This window comes from Globicephala melas, chromosome 13 (assembly GCF_963455315.2).
Source record: "Globicephala melas chromosome 13, mGloMel1.2, whole genome shotgun sequence".
In the NCBI taxonomy this organism is placed as follows: domain Eukaryota; kingdom Metazoa; phylum Chordata; class Mammalia; order Artiodactyla; family Delphinidae; genus Globicephala; species Globicephala melas.
This window is the reverse complement of record NC_083326.1, coordinates 6169004-6186675: the sequence shown is the minus strand read 5'-3', so window position 1 is coordinate 6186675 and position 17672 is coordinate 6169004. Positions and strand designations below refer to the sequence as shown.

The following is a 17672-nucleotide window of genomic DNA, read 5'->3' as shown; positions in this document are numbered from 1 at the left end:
GATTTCCACCAGCGTGCAGGGCACTAGTGGCTGCTGGGAGCAGATGTCTGCCCTCTTTGATCTAACTGGGAGGCTAGAATGTGCCCACACGAAGCTTTGTTTCCGTTAATGCACACAGTATGTAAGGGCTAAGAATGGCCGGGGGCAGAAAGCACCCAGTCTAGGCTGTCCTAATCAGAGAGCATGTGAAGGAGGCAGAAAATAGGGCTGTTGAATGGAGGCAGCGGGGAGACTGGGTGTCCAAGGGAGGCATGAAAGACTGCCCCTACTCCCTCTTCCCCAGCCAGAATCCACCTGTCCATGTCTGCTCCCCCACCCAGGTAAGAAAGAACCAAAGATGGGGCGAGGACAAGGGACAAGATTGGGGGTGGGGTGGTGGATGGACAGTTAACTCAGGGGGTTCATCTGAGAGGAAACACCTTGGGAATGCAAGGCAGCTCTCACACATGCACTATCCATCCGAAGGGGAGGCATAGAGGAGGCTCAAAAAGCCAGGAGGGGCTTCCCTGGTGGCGCAGTGGTTGAGAGTCCGCCTGCCAGTGCAGGGGACAAGGGTTTGTGCCCCGGTCCGGGAGGATCCCACATGCCGCGGGGCGGCTGGGCCCGTGAGCCATGGCCGCTGAGCCTGCGCGTCAGGACCCTGTGCTCCACAATGGGAGAGGCCGCAACAGTGAGAGGCCCGCGTACTGCAAAACAAAACAAAACAAAAAAAGCCAGGCGAAGACCAGACAGGCAAGAAAGACGATCTAGAAAGACAGGTGAAGTGTGAGCTGCCACATCTTTGTACACAGAGGGCCCAAGGGTTGGGGTAGGGGGTCGTTGATGAGCTCTGTCCATGGGGCTTCCACCTATTGTCTCAGAAGTAAGTCAGGAGCCGGGGGCCAAGCACGGAGCAGCCTATGTGTGGCCCCTGGGTGCCATTGCGCTCCTGCGTCCTTCGCTGTGGTTAGGGCAGAGAGACCCTCTGACAGAAGGACATAGGGTGCTTGTCTTCTGGGCAGAGGAGAGGCTCAGAGACAAGAACATGAGTGAAGGGGAGGTGGCAGCATCCGACCTACAGGCAAGCGGACCGAGTGTGGTGGGGTGAGACTGGGTGTCGAGGAGTCATTCTGGGGCTCCCCAAGGAGCAGAAATGCCCACATGAGGTTTCCTAGCAGTGCCCTCCCCCAGGCCCTTCCCCTCTGGCCTCGGGCCTCTTGCCCACCAGTGCATGCAGTCCCATCACCGATGACAGTGAGCAGAGTTTGCCAATTCCATTCCTTTTATTACTCATGCCTTTCCCAGGGAAAGGAACAGACTCGAAGGAGAAGGCAGTTGCCATGGACTGGAACTTGCTGACGCACCTCTCAGCTAACTCGACCCCTTTCTTTCAAGAGGAATTTTACACAGCCCATTTTATGGGTACCTACTGACATCAAAACTGTTAAGTCAGAGGGCAGGCATCGAGGTCAGAGAACGCCCCACCCCTGGGGCGTATTTCCTCCTTCTGCTCCACTATGTCCCCCAGGATCACGGGAGGACGGGCAGGCAAAAAAGAAGAAGATTTCATACGCCCAGGTGTGTGTGCAGGGGAACTTTCTCTCCCACTCTAGCCAGAGACATAGAATTTAATAAATCCTCAGAACTGGGGAGGCAGGGGTGTGCGAGGATGTCTTTCATTGCGGGGAGGGTGGGTCAAACACCTAGAGCGTCTGCTAACCGCATGCTCTTGAGAGCACGCCCACACACATGGTGTACCAGAAACAGAGGGAAGAGAAAGGGGGCCAATCTGGAAGCCAGGGCTCCATCCCCAGTCACTCCACGGTTAGGACTGTGGTTCCCATACCTGGATGGATGGCAGAATCACCTGGCCAGCTCAGCGAACGTGCAGATTCTTGGGGTCCCACTGCAGTCCCACCAAGTCAGAGCCACGTGGGGTGGGGAAATTGGGGTATGCGTGTGTTCAACAAGCTCCCCTGGGATTCTCATGCCACATTCCCTTTCCTGAGTTTAGAGTTGCCGGATCCACGTGGGGTTCCTTGAAAATTGATGCTACTCTTGTTCAAGGCCACAGGCAGACCTCCAAAGACAGCCCTGGAGCCAGCACATGGAATGGGAGAGCCAGATCTACTCCCAGAGAAGCACCCTGCAGCCTGAGTATCCTCACGGCACACTCCGCCACTGCAGGTGATCACCTGGGATGCATTGATTTCCGTTATCCCATAGGACCTCTTTTGTAGCACTTTGTTGTTTGTTTTCACAAAATCAACTATTACAGATATTTGATGATGGACTTGAATGCTATTCTTCTCCCTGTTTAACATGTTTGCCAACCAACCTTACCTGCCAAAGGTAATGTGGAAACCCATCACCCACTGGCTTGTTCAAGATGAGCCCAGGGTCACTAAACCATTATCCTATTTTCTTTGGAGCTTCTGTTTCCCTGAACAACAGGCTGCAAAGTGATTTGGAAAATCAAGGTTAGACCCATACCCTGGGCAAAATGCCTGAGAAGAAAAGACAGTTTCTTATCTTTTTTTTTTCTATTTTTTTTTCCAACCTAAGGTATATATAAGGTCACAGAAAAAAGAGTGTGGATTCCACGTGGCTGGGGCTGAACCCTTGCAATTTACCAATGACATCTCACTCACTCATGAGTTTTCCTGGGTCTGAGTCACACACAGGGAGGCTTTTAAGCAGAGAAAAGAAAATTCCTGAAATGAATGAGTTACATTCTGGCCCGGGAGGCAATACCACAGAAGCACTCGCTCTCACCCACACAATCAGGCCTGAGAGCGGATGGAAATTTGTGGGAAAGGTTGTGAAATTGGGGATTACAGAAACAAAGTCTAAGGCAGTGGAAGGAATTCTACTGGCAGACTGCCTTTGAACTTGAACTCTTCCTTGGGTTGCCAGCCTGCTGGCCTGCCCTGCAGATTTTGGACTCCCCCGTCTCTGCGATCACACGAGCCAACTCCTTAAAATAAATCCCTCTTTATATGCGCACATCCTATTGACAAATGCACAGTCCAAGAGACAAAAACACCCACACACGCCCACAACCAGCCCAGCAGGGAGATCGTTAGTCCCTACGATGGGCCAGACTGCTACAATAACAAAATCAACACTGACCTAGACTGCAGTTTCTACGTGGCTTCTGTCAGGAACACAAAGGTGTATATGGAACAGAGTCCCTGTCCTCCAGTGACTTTCCAACTCGTCACCAAGTTAAAGAACCTCAACACTGAAAGGGGCCCCAGTGAACCTCACCTAGTCCAACCCCTCGGTTTTACGGACGGGGAAACTGAGGTTCTGAGAGGGGACAGGACCTGGTCCAGGCAGCACAGCCTGATGGTGGAAAAGTCGGGACGAGATCCCAAGGAAAACATTCCAGACAAGAAGAGCATGAGTATGAGTGATTGTGTGTGTGTGTGACACACACACTGAGGCAGGTGGGAAGGTGAGCAGCTGGAGCAGGGTAATTATGGGCTGCAGACAAGGTGGAAATGGGGGAAGGTGACCGTGGAGAGTGTCAGACACCTGAGTGTGAAGTTTAGAATGGGTCCACCAGATTGGAGAAGCTTCCAAACACTTTGGGTGTGGGGAGCGACACGATGAAAGAGTTCTTACAAGAGTGCTGCTGTTACAGGAATATTGTAAAAGAGAAAAATGTTGAAGAAAACCTTCTTCTTTTTTTTTTTTTTTTTTTTTTTTGCCGCACCACACGTCTTGTGGGATCTTAGTTCTCTGACCAGGAATCGAACCTGTGTCCCCCGCAGTGGAAGCACAGAGTCCTAACAACTGGACCGCCAGGGAATTCCCAAAGAAAACCTCCTTAAAGCCAAACCTTATGACAGATATCTGTCTCTTGAGAGATTAGGAGGCCCGATACAGATTAGAACTGGAGTAGAAGAATTACCCAGTTAGAAGAATGTCAAGGGAAAAGCAGAATGAGACAGAATGAACCAGAAGGGACTTCCCTGGTGACACAGTGGTTAAGAATCCGCCTGCTAATGCAGGGGACACAGGTTTGAGCCCTGGTCCGGGAAGATCCCACATGCTGTGGAGTAGCTAAGCCCGTGCGCCACAACTACTGAGCCTGCACTCTAGAGCCCATGAGCCACAACTACTGAGCCCACGCGCCACAACTACTGAAGCCCGCGTGCCTAGAGCCCGTGCTCTGCAACAAGAGAAGCCATCACAATGAGAAGGTCCCACACCACAACGAAGAGTAGCCCCCGCTCGCCGCAACTAGAGAAAGCCTGCGCACAGCAATGAAGACCCAACACAGCCAAAAATAAATAAAAATTAAAAAAAAAAAAAAAAGAATGAACCAGAAGAGTAGAGATCATGAGCCAGTCTTCCAAGGAGCTATCCAGGCTGTTCAAAACCAAGAACAGCAAGGAGATGCCGGGCTTTTTGCTCAGAGCCTGTGAGGAGGTACGAGAACCTCTCCACCAAAAGCTGGATGGTGGAGCCCCACTGAAGGCTCAGGCCTCTGGTCTCCCCACTGGAGGTGAAGAGGGCTGGCTCGTATCATCTTCGGAGTCTCCCTGCGGCCTCTTCCTCCCATAATGGGCCCCCCACCCTCCCAGGCCTCCAGGGTCTGTTTGCCTGAAGCTGAGTCCTTGGGAGATGGTGGGTGTCCCTTCTTCCCTCCAGTGACGCCAGGCTCCTTCAGCAGCGCTCAGCAGCCCCTCCCTGGTTGTAATGTCGGACGGTGGCACCGTCTGCACGGCCAGCCTTTCCTCCCTCCCCGCCCCTACCCCCACCCCCACCCCCGGCCCTCTCCTAGTCACTGCTTCTTGTCTGGGGACTTCAGCTTTTGGATCAATGCTCTGCTGAGGCGCCTGACCCAGACCTAAGCTCAAGAAAAGATCAGGACTCTTTTCTTGTTTGGGTTCATCCTCAAGGGCATTCTCTGAAGTGTCCTCTGATGAGGAATCTGCCAGAATCCTGCATTGACAACTTTTCACCATTAACGTGCTGTAAACATGGATAAAACATGTCACAGATGCTCAGCCTTAGAAAAGAGATCATACGCTATCTCATGCCTCTATCTCTCTCTCTCTCTGTCTCCTTCTTCCTCTCCTGTGCTCACTGGAGCACAGCACAGGGAGGGAGCCGGCTCACGTACTCACTGTGGGTGTCCAGAGACATCAAAACAGAGCTCAGGAAATCTGCCTAGGCCGGAATCTGAGACAGGTGGTGGATTTTGCCTTGTATAACTGGATGAAATAGGTGAGGGTGAGTGTAAAAAGAGAGAAAGAGAAGAGAGCTCAGGACACAAAACAGAAACTGGTGAGAGGAGACAGAGCAGGAGAAACTGGAGACCCAGGAAAAGCAGGAAAGTGTGTGGTGTCAGGGGATTTAAGGAAAGAGTGGGGGGTTTTCTCTTGTTAGGAAAAAAGAGGTCAAAAGAATCAAATCTGCTGAGAAAAGGCACACTGGCTCTACAGACGGGCCTTTGGTACCACACTGAGAGCAGTCTTGGGCCAGTGGTAGATGGACAAGCCAGAGAGCAGTGAGTTCAGGCGTGAACACGAGGGGGGAAAGTGGTGGAGAGGGCAAGTATAGAAAACACCTTCCAGACGGTGTGAGAAACAGAGTGGCAGGGCATGTGAAGACAGGAGGGAGGCTTTTATTTTTTTGAATGAATGAGACTTGATTGTGTTAAATGCAGGTGGAAGGCAGACTAGCCCAGGGAGAAGGGATAAAGACCTGGGAGAGAGGAGACATTTAACGAGATCAGTACGTTGTGAAATTGGGGGTGCTGGTGTAGGAGGTGGACAAGAGGAGATCACAGACACAACTTCCACTGTGACCCAGAGAAGGATCAAAGGGTACAAACAAATAAAGGAAAGTTTGGTGACCAGGAAGGGGAAGAGGCTGCTTCTGATGGTTTCTATTTTTCTTTTCTTTTTCTAAATAGGAGGGCCCTCATCTTTGGGACACAGGCTAGTTCAAGTCAGAGGAGGCATCATAGGGTGACAGGCTTAGAGTCCCTGGGCAACTGTCTTCCAGGGCAGGTAGTCATCCCTGGGCACGCATCTGATATGGCCTATGAAATAGCTACTTGTTTGCCTCAGAAGAGACTGGCTTCAAACCCAGACTGATGAAATGATGCTCTCAGGCTACCAGCTCATGGTGGCCAAAATGTGAGGCTCTGTGGAGACACATGGCCGTGGGTGTGGTTGTGCAGCTACCCACCAACCATCAGACTCCTGGGACTCTCCTGACAATACCTGTCTTAGTCCATCTGGACTGCTATAATGCAGTGCCAGAGACTGGATAGCTTATAAATGACAGACATTTATTTCTCAAGGTTCTGAAGGCTGGACGTCCAAATCAGGGTGCCAGCATGGTCGGATGAGGGCCCTTTTCTGGTTTTCTCATTGTATCCTCGCATAGTAGAAGGGGCTGGGGAGCTCTCTGAGATCTCTTTTATAAGGGCACTAATCTCGTTCATGAGGGCTCCACCCTCATGACATTAGGGGCCACTTCCCAAAGACCCCATCTACTAATACCATCACATTGAGGATTAGGCTTCAACATAGGAATTTTGGGGGACACACATTAAGACTATAGCAAAACTCTAAATCCCCCTTCACACAGCGTTGGTACCTCCCTAGTAGTGGTCACCACAGTCCCCCCGGGTCATAACCATATGTGGCTATATTCAATATCCTTTCCTGTAGTTTCCTGAAGAGTTGGAATCCTAAGTTATTGATCCTTGCTTCCCTATTCAAAGTTGCTCTCTGCATGACATTGATCTGTTCCTGGCTAAATTCCACAGTCCTGATGCCGACATTTTGGCTCAGCCACCACTCAGAGATGGTCCCCAGAAAGCCCCTCTTCTGGCACTGGCCTGCTTCACATAAGAGAGTTTTAACAAGATGATGCCCAGAGACTTACAAGCCCCCTGCCCCACTCCCAGCAGCCAGATCAGAAAAAATTCCAGATCTTCGACCCTTCCTAGCACAGCTGCCTCCCGACCAAAAGAGAATTGCTGGGAGTTTGTAAAGTCCCAGGCTCACAGCTTTCATTGTCCAGCACATGATTCCTTCTCCTTCCCCCTTATTAATCTGACACCGGCAAGTACTACAAAGACATGGGCTGAATTCCAGCCATGTCATCACTGGGGAAACAATAAAATGCCTGACTGACTATAAAGGGTCTAACTGTCACAGAGATAAAGACCAGTCTCCGATCTTCTCTAGCAAGGCGGGGCTCGAAGTACGGCCTGGGAAAGCTTGGTTTTCTTGTGGCAGAAACTGTGAAAACATTTCCTGCTTTGAAGCCCTCACTGGCTCTTCTGTAGGACAAAATGAGCAAGAGACACAAGGCAGCAGACTGTGCTGCCAGCTGGAGGACCCCAAACTGGGCTGAAAGAGCCCCACACCCACTTATACCCGTGTGGACCACACCCTGTGGGCCCATGTGTTCTGATTTAGCGAATATCTGGAGGAGGGAAAGTCCAGCTGATTTGTAATCAAAAGTACCATCCCTTACCGCAAGGGCTCTTTCACATTTTTAGCTCACTTGATCCTCAAGACTAGCCCGTGAGGGCCTAAGACAGGTACTCTTATTCCCATTTTAGAGACGCGAAAACTGACACCCAGGTTGTGAAGGGTTCTTGGCTCTTAAGTGGCAGAATCACTCAGGCTTTCTGACTCCTAGTTCCGTTCTTTTCCTGTGAAAGCGCACTACCTCCCCTTTTTGGAGAGTGGTTATTGCATTGAAAGTTACAAACAGACTCTGAAGATCCTGTAATTTCTTCATCCTCTCAAGCCCAATGGGCAACAAAGCATCAGGGATGGTCTCCTCAATTTGAGATGTGATAACCACTCCTTACAGTGAGCTCTGACCGAGTCACAGCATACGCTCTCGCCGCCTGATCAGAACCAGAGGGTGAAGAAAGCTCTCGCAGAATCTCTGCTCTATCCACCAACCGAGACTCCAAACCAGGCCTTCGTGGGGTAGCGTCTTCATGGCATCAAGGGCAGACAGAGGTTCCTTCAGTGCTTTCTCTGTAGAACAGCGAGATTGCCTTTCCTCCTGATGGGCTGGGTCTGATCTGGCCCTGGATTACCTTGAGAGGTTGGTTACAGCACAGGACAGAATTAGAGGCTGTCCAAGCCAGAGCAGATCCAGCGAGCCGATCCCAGAGAGAACGGTCCCAGGAGTTCTGAGACCACCTCATGGGCCTTTGGGTTACTTTCAGGGCAGGTCTGAACAGATCTGGTCCAAATTTCCACTTCCCATTGGAGCCCATGTATATGACTTCACATGAACTTGGATCACCAAGAACGTGCTTTGATTGTTAGGCTATCTCACGGCTGTGGTCATCCTGACTCCTCAATTGTGTGCGAAGTGACGTGAGGGTAGGGAAGTGGGCAAGTGTTTCCCAGAGCCGTAACCTCCCATTTCTCAGTCCCTCACCCTCTACAGAAGCCTTCTTCCCTCTCAGGTACGTAACATCCTTCCAGGCTCTTCCTATCAAAACCTAATCTCAAGAAAAGATCTAAAAATTAAGCAGAATCCAAGCCGACTGGAGCTGGAATGACGCCTTGACTTTCCAGATGAGGAGAGTGAGGTTACGGCAGGTACAACTTACCTGCCGTACAGGTAAGGTACAACTCACACCCTCAGAGATCAAGAGAATTCCAGGATCAGTGAGGAGGGAACATCATCTGTGAGTGGTCAGAGCCTTTCACTTACAGCCGCTGTTTACAAAATCATCACTGATGACTCTGCTTCCTTTGAAGACTGTGTGACCTGGTAGGGATAAGACTTAGCACACCCTTGGCACCCACAGACAACAGTTCCAGGAACACAGGTGAGCCACTCTGGGTCCACATACCTCATATGGACATGCTTGAACTTGCACTTAGACATTTATTCCCAAGGCATTGGCTCCGGGTTGACAAGCAGGGAAACCTCAAAGCCCTCAGCTCTTCACCATTTTTCTTGATCACACGAGAGTCACCCGATGCTTTGTGGCTCCAACACCAGGACAATCACAGTTCACTCCACTTGGGTCTCCCCAGGTAGGCAGTGGCTGGAAGCAGGAGCCCTCATCTGCCATCTCATTCACACAAGCTGGTTCAAGGCACATTTGTTGAGCACCTACTTCGTGCCAGGCACTGGGATAGGTTCTGGGAACCCCTAGCTACATGGGCTCAGTTCTTGTGCTCCTCACAGTCAAGAGGAGGACACGGGGCTTCCCTGGTGGAGCAGTGGTTAAGAATCCCCCTGCCAATGCAGGGAACACAGGTTCCAGCCCTGGTCCAGGAAGATCCCACATGCTATGGAGCAACTAAGCCCATGAGCCACAACTACTGCGCCTGTGCTCTAGAGCCCGCGGGCCACAACTACTGAGCCTGTATGCCACAACTGCTGAAGCCCGCATGCCTAGAGCCTGTGCTCCGCAACAGAAGCCACTGCAGTGAGAAGCCTGCGCACCGCAACAAAGAGTAGCCCCTGCTCGCTGCAACTAGAGAAAGGTCGCACGCAGCAACAAAGACCCAATGCAGCCAAAAATAAATAAAATAAATTTATTAAAAAAGAAAAAAGAGAGGAAGACACGTAAGAAACTGACAACCCAGTTCACCACCTGTGTGCTTTGCCAGAGCTCTTCACAGGGCTGGGGCTCTGAGAGAGGAGCAGCCCCTAACCCAGACTGGGATGCGTGGGATGCTGGGGTGGTCAGAGAGGCAGGCATGCACCCGCACAGAAAATTTCAGTGAAACTGGGAAAGTGAAACGATAGAGATACATACAAAATCTGTCTTAAAAAGAAGTCTTCCCTACCCCTGCTCCCCTTTCGCTTCATTTTATCATCTCCCACCCTTCAAAGCAAAGCTTTTTGAAAGTATCTTCCACTTATTCCCCGCTCCACTGAAACTGCTCTTAAATCACCAGTAACCTCATGATTGATAATCCAACACGCCCATCTTCATCTCATAAACCCCTGTGGTACCTGGTCTCTCGGCCCCTGCCTCCTCCTTTCTCAGTCTCCCTGATCCCACCCTCCTGATGCCTCCCTAGTCTCCCCTTCCAGGTTATCCCCCACAGTCTGCCCTCCGCACTGTGGCCCTCTCTTTCTAAAACTCTGACCACACTACCCCCTTATTCAAATCCTTCACTTGTTGCACAGTGCCCTCAAGTCAACCTCCAAACTCTTTGGCTTGGAAGGTAAAACCTTCTAGGACCCAGCCACCTGCCTCTCCAGTTCGCCTCTGCCGCCTGTGACCCCAGAAAAGCCCGAAACTCTGTCCCACCAGGTGACTTTGTACAAGCTTTTTCCTCTGTCTGTAACCCCCATGTGGTAAACCCTACTCATCCTTAATCTTGTTCAAATGTCACCTCTTCCAGGAAGCCCTCCATTGCTCCTCCTTTCACTCCTTCCCAGGCACATTTCTGTAACCCCCTTCAATCTTCCCAGAGCATCCTCTATTCACCACTGGCATGTAACTGATCACTTGGCTATGTACCCCTGCCCCCCTAACTAAGTTGTACAGGCCTCGTTGCAGATGGTGCCTTACTGATCTTTGCACGGTGCTTGGCAAAAAAGCTTTCTTTAACAAACATTGATTGATTGTTTGGTTGATTCATTAATTAAGTATAAAACAAGGTCCCCTGTGAAGAAACCACAGTCCAGATGGGAAGGAAAGCCAATCATGGGTGAGCTGATGGAATATACTCATGCCAAGAGTAAGCATATTTTCCTGACCACAGAGGACTGGGGAAACCTGGAGGAGGAAGATACTGAGAGAGCTTGAAGGACTGGAGCAGCAGGTTTCCTGGTTGGGAAGCAGGTTAATCAATGCACGAGCCCGGGCTGTGGTTTCACCTACACCTGGTTCATTTCCAGCAGCAGCAACATTGCGGCGAGGATTTGGTGCCAACGGGCACCCAGGGTCCCTTCCACGTAATTAACATGTCTCTGGGGGAGGCCTGAATCCCACAGTCTGGAATGTAGACAAAGAGGATCTGTTCCAGTTATGCTAATTGCTGCCTCTCTCCCACAGAGGATAGGGCGGTGAGAGACTCCAGGAGGCAGCTGAGCAGAGCGGGAATTCCTCAGCTCCTGCAGCCTGGCCCGAACCCAGGGAGGGGCCCCGCCAGCCCTCACCGGGGAAAGCTGGAGGCAGAGCCGCATTCATCTGTCCCATAGGCTGTCTCTGAGAGGTGTGATTTGAAGACCAGGCAGCTTCCTAGCCAGGCACCCTAAACCTTAAAACTGCACTTTAGAAACATTGTTTTCCCCTGAAAGCACTTTTTAATGCAAACGACCCAGGAAGAAGTAGCACATTAAGTTCCTAACACCTTCCGTATAAGTGGGTGGCTGTGCAGCTTTCCCAAGGGGTCTGGGGACATGGGAAGGCAGGTGCCTGAGCTGTAGAAGGGACACAGTGAAGACAGGAGGCCCTGGGTCACAGATTCACTTCTGCCACAAATGTACCCCCCCACCCCTGACCGTTGTTGCCCCACGGCCCGGTTCTGTGCTGGCCTTTCCTTCTGCCACCATCCTGGGCTGAAGACCTCGTTAGTCCTCAGGGGTGCCCACCACCCCACTCTAACACCTCCTTCTCTACGGCTTCCTTTGCTCAGAATCAGTGGCCCCCTGAGGCCACTGGCATCTCTGAGTTTACAGCCCTCAGCTCCCTTATTGGGATGCTGGTCCAGGCTTTTGTGCGAGGCATTTCTGGAGGGTAAGAGCACTTGCTGTGCATCTGCAGTGGTCCTCTGACCCCAGCCTGCAGCAGAATTACTGTGAGGGCTTGTTGAAACAGATCAGCTACAGAGCTTCTGTACGTCTCAAGTAGAGCCTGAGAATCTGCATCTCTAATGAGTTCCCAGCTGATGCTAATGCCAGCCCAGAGAACCCACTCCGAGAACCACAGCTTTATAACCTTGCGACTCAAACTGTGGTCTGCAGACCAGTATCCCTGGCATCATCTGAGAGCTGGTTAGAAATGCTGAACCAGAAGCTGCATTTTAACAAGGTCCTGAGTGACTTGTATGCACATTAAATTTTGAGATCCCTTCCCCAAAGCAGTGCTCTCAACGTGTGGTGCAGACCACCTGCATCAGCATCACCGGGGAGCTTGTTAATCAAAGGCTTGCCTACGTTCATAGCAGCGCTATTTACAATAGCCAAGACATGGATACAACCTAAATGTCCATTGACAGACGAATGGATAAAGAAGATGGAATACTACTCAGCCATAAAAAAGAATGAAATAATGCCATTTGCAGCAACATGGATGGACCTGGAGATGATCATACTAAGTGAAGTCAGAAGAGAAAGACAAATACCATATGATATCATTTATATGTGGAATCTAAAATATGACACAAATGAACTTTTCTATGAAACAGAAACAGACTCACAGACGTAGAGAACAGACTTGCAGTTACCAAGGGGAAGAAGAGGTGGAGGACGGATGGATGGGGAGTTTGGGATTAGCAGATGCAAACTATTATATGGAGAATGGATAAACAAGGTCCTACTGTATAGCACAGGGAACTCTATTCAATATCCTGTGATAAACCATAGTGGAAAAGAATATAAAAAAGAATGTAGAGCACTGGAGCCTACCTGGGCTCTTTGGTGGGGCTAATGGCAGACTCTGGGAGGGCTCACGCCAAGGAGTGCTTCCCAGAACTGCTGCTGCCAGTGTCCTTGTCCCCACGGTGAGCCACAGCCACCCCCCGACTCCGCAGGAGACCCTCCAATACTAGGAGGTCTCAAGATTCTGCCCTCCAGGAAAATCTTGCCATGATTGGATAGGACCCCCAGATAAATATTCAAATCTTCGACCTGTTCACTTCTACATCCCTGAAAATGAATCACCATTGGAACAAAAGTTAAGAGAATTAAGACAAGAAACACAAGAATGGAACCAACAGTTCTGGGAGAACCAGAATTTGACTTTTCTTAAGGAAAAAGAAAAATTTATTGACTCAAGACTGAAAGCCAAAGGCCTGGAACTGAGAGCTGAGTCAGGTCAAAAAGCAATATTGAATGCAGAAGAAATGGCTGACTTTTACAAGGAATTTTTAAGTAAAAATTTTCAGAAGCACATGTATTACAACAGGTAGAAGTCGCTATCAACTTAGTTTTTGCACTTTTAAATAAAATGGACAGATTAAAGTTACTTGCATGGCAGCCCTAAAGCAGCTTGCACCCCTAGTGCGTAGACAGTGGGTTCTACACAGGGGAAACTAATATTATAGAATAAAAGAGACTTCATGCCGTGTGTAGACATTGCTTGGATCCTAATACGGACAGACCGCCTATAGAAAGGGACTGGCACAAGTGTAATTTTGCCCTCCCCTTCTTCATGGGAAAAGTGGCCCTGGAGAGGATTTGGAACGAGCTTAGACTGAAACGAAAGAAGACCAGCAATTAGGAGCCCACCCTGACCCACCCGCCAGCGTCTAAGTTTCCACGAGAAGCAGCTGCTTACAGGAGCTCGTTTTACGAGGGCTCTAAGAGCTGTGTGTGCAGGGCAGGCTGGGAGGACGCGGGTCCTGGTGCGCTGTGGCCCACGTGGCTCCATCCTGACTGTGGATTCCAAGCTGGCTCTTGGTCATGGAAGTGATGTTAAATAAAACCCAAGCACTGTGAGAAAAAAAAAAAAAAAGACTGTATATATATGTATAACTGAATAACTTTGCTGTACAGCAGAAATTAACACATTATAAATGAACTATACTTCAATAAAATAAAATTTTTTAAAGAGTTCCCAGTGCCCCCTTCCTCCTCCAGGCCTCTGGTGATCACTGTGACCCTCACGTTTAGGAAGTTGTGCCTCACAGTCTCCACTTTGGCTACCTGTTAGAATTCCCTGAGGAGATTGTCCAGGCCGCCCCTCTAGAACAATCAGATCAGATTTGGGGAGTGGAGACCCAGACATGGGCATTTTTAACAGTCCCCAGGTCATGGCAATGTGCATTTAAAGCTGAGACCTTCAGTTTAACACCATCCTCTTCTCGCTAGCAAATGTTGGAGCATGTACCCCAGGTTACCTTACACCGAGGTTCTCAAACTTGGCTACAAATCAGAATCCCCAGAAAGTTTTTAACTTTTTATTTTTGAGATGAAATTCACATAACATAAAATACATCATTTGACCATCTTAAAGTGGACAATTCAATGGCTCTTAGAACATTTTAGAACATTCTTCACAATGTTGTGCAACTATCACTACCATCTAGTTCTAAAACATTACCATCACCCTGAAAAGAAATCCCACGCCTCCCAATGCCTCCCTCTCCAGCCCCTGGCAGTCACTAGTCTACCTTCTGTCTCTCTGGATTTGCCCATTCTGGACATTTCATGTAAATGGAATCATACAATATGTGGCCTTTAGCTTGTATCGCTTAGCGCGATGTTTTTGAAGTTCATCTATGCATGCATCAGTACTTCATTCCTTTTTATGGCAAGTGATGTTTCATTGTATGGATTTACCACATTTTATTTATTTATTCATCCGTTGATGGACATTTGGGTCATTTCCACTTTGGGGCTAACGTGAATAATGCTGTTAGGTCCATTGATGTACAAGTTTTTGTGAGAACATATGTCTTCAGTTCTCTTGGGGACATACCTGGGAATGGAATTGCTGGATCATATGGTAACTCCATACTTAACTTTTTGAGGAACAGCCAAACTGTTTTCCAAAGCAACTGCGCCATTTTAGATTCCCATCAGCGGTGGATACATGTTCTGATTTCTCCGCATCTTCACCAACACTTCTTTTCTTTTTTTCTTTTTTACTTTTTATTATAGCTACCTTATCAGGTGTGAAGTTGTATCTCGAGGCTTTGATTTGCCTTTCCCTAACGACTAATGATTTTGCACATCTTTTCATGTACATATTGGCCACTTGTATGTCTTCTCTGGAGAAATATCTCTCCAAATCTTTTGATCATTTTTCAGTTGGTTTATTTGTCTTTTTATTGTTGAGTTGTAAGACCCTAGAAGGCTTCTAAAATCATCCCTACATAAGCCCCAAAACAGCTCAATTGAATCAAAGCACTGGAGTGTACCTGGGCATTGATTATTTCTTAAATTCCCCTAATCTGCAGTTAGGGTTGAAAAGCACTGGTTTACACCACATGGCCAAGCAGGAACAGGGATACCATGTAAGAGCTCTCAGAGTTCATGACTTTATCCGACCACCTGGAGGTGGAGGTGAGTAAGACACAGCCACTGCTGTGTGAGAGCTCTCAGTGTAATAGAGATGCTGGCCCCTAAACAAATAATCATAACACAATGTGTTAAGTGCTCTAATGAAAGGATGTACAACTTGTCGAGGGGACTCCAAGAAAGAGTAGCTCAACTTCCTGCGTGCATTAGTATTGCTGAATGTAGGGTGGTGGTCACTAAGGACCCTCAAAAGGTGGTCCCTACTAGCCATGTTAGCACCCCATGGGAGCTTGATAGAAATGCAGACTCTCAGGCCCCACCCCAGATCTACTGAGTTAGAGCCAAGTTTAACGAGAGTCTCAGGTGGTTCATGTGTCCATTAAAGTTGGAGATACGCTGATCTGAGGTCAATTAAGAAGCATTCAGAAAGCCCAGCCACCTAAAACAAATACAAAACAAAAAATTCCACTGTAATGAGGTATGGGTTCATTAAATTGTTCCTTAAGGTAACTGACTTCCATTCTTAAATTGCAACACATTAAATAACTCTTAGTCACACATATCTTAGCATGAATTTGTTTATCAGAAGGTTTTAGCCTAAGCCATTCTCTTCCTGAAGCTTCTCTACCAGCCAGCTTAATAAGAGACAGGGGGAGGGACTAGATTGGGGTAGCACTGGCACTTGGGCATCAGCACAGTTGAATTGAAGTACAGGGGTGATGGGGAAAGCACAGGATGGCTTCACCATTTCTTTCAAAACCAGTCCTTGCTCAGAGTTTTATACCAGATTTGTAGACGCAAGTGTCTTGCCCTAGCATAACCCAACAAATTAATGTAGCAAGAGCCGGTTTAAAACTTGAGTGAAATGACCCATTGGACTGTGTTCATCCCACTAGACCACACCTGAACTTGATCCCTCAGCAGGTGAAATTGCAGCCTCCATTGACCGCGGGCTTTCCAGAGGCCAAATAATCCACGTCCCAGTCTCATAATGGGTTGTATCTAATTCCCATGTGTCCTCATACATAAAGGTTTCCACATCTTCCCAGAGATGACTCATTTCAGTGTTTGGTGAGCTTTGCTGCTGGAGAAATCTTCACGTTTAACTTATAATGCCACACGCTACAATGGGAGATGACATTTCTCAGGGCAGCTGGTTTCCCGTTCCAGGTTTCCATGTTGGGTACCAAATGAAGGCCTCCCCCTCTCAACCCCTCAGCACCAAGACCTCGAATGAGGCCCCAGAGGCAGTACTCTCTGAGGAGTAAGAGATGTGTGAATATACAGTAGTGTTGGTTCTATTAAAACCTTACTTCAAAATTGCTTTGGGCCACCCTCAGAAATGCTTCCCAGCTCCAAATCCTAAGACTTAAGCCAAACTCTTTTCTCTCCCTCCTCACTGATTGGGCCTTAACAAAGAGGCAGGAATTTCAATACTTGTTCATTCAGTTATTGAATGCCTACTGGCTTCAGCCTCCAGTGTGTCCAGTCCAGGCTCTCTCCTTCACCCCTTGCACTGGCACTCAGCTCTGGTCCCAGGACTATGCCAAGAAGTCCAAAAAAACTGAGGCTTCCCATCGACAACACCCCACGTCTTACTAATGGTCTCTCCTTACTGGTTTTTAACCATTTTATTGAGATATAGTTAACATACAATTCACCCACTGAAAGTGTACAATTCAATGATTTTTAGTATTTTCACAGAGTTGCAAAACCATCAGCACAGTCAATTTTAGAACATTTTCATCATTTCAGAAAGAAATCCTGGGGACTTCCCTGTGGCGCAGTGGTTAAGAATCCACCTGCCAATGCAGGGGACACAGTTTCGAGCCCTGATCCGGGAAGATCCCACACGCCATGGAGCAACTAAGCCCATGCCTCACAACTACTGAGCCTGCGCTCTAGAGCCCGCAAGCCACAACTACTGAGCCCGTGCTCTAGAGCCCACAAGCCACGACTACTGAAGCCCGCACGCCTAGAGCCCGTGCTCCGCAACAAGAGAAGCCGCCACAATGAGAAGCCCACACAACACAACGAAGAGTAGCCCCGCTCGCCACAACTAGAGAAAGCCCGCGCACAGCAACAAAGACCCAACACGGCCAACAATAAATTAATTAATTAATTTTTAATTAATTAATGGCGCAGTGGCGCAGTGGTTGAGAATCCGCCTGCCGATGCAGGGGACACGGGTTCGTGCCCGGTCCGGGAAGATCCCACGTGCCACGGAGCGGCTGGGCCCGTGAGCCATGGCCACTGAGCCTGCACATCCGGAGCCTGTGCTCCGCAACGGGAGAGGCCACAACAGTGAGAGGCCCGCGTACCACAAAAAAAAAAAGAAGTAACCCTGTATCACCCCCTCACCCCTAAGTTCCTCAGCCCAAGGCAACCAATAATCAACTTTCTGTTTCTGTAGATTTGCCTATTCTGAACATTTCCATATAGATTCTACTCTATTCCATACAGATGGATTCATACAAATGTGGTCTTTTGGACTGACTTCTTTATCTTAGCATAATGTTTTCAAAATTCAT

General features: G+C 48.9%; 1 protein-coding gene across 1 annotated transcript; it reads left to right on the top strand.

Moving 5' to 3' along the window:
* Positions 1-4329: 4329 nt before the first annotated feature.
* Positions 4330-13399, top strand: LOC115859200 (cytochrome c oxidase assembly factor 8-like). The gene is made up of 3 exons (XM_030867817.2): positions 4330-4419; positions 12729-13084; positions 13294-13399. The coding sequence occupies exons 1-3, from the start codon at positions 4330-4332 to the stop codon at positions 13397-13399; spliced, it is 552 nt and encodes a 183-aa protein (XP_030723677.1).
* Positions 13400-17672: the final 4273 nt, after the last annotated feature.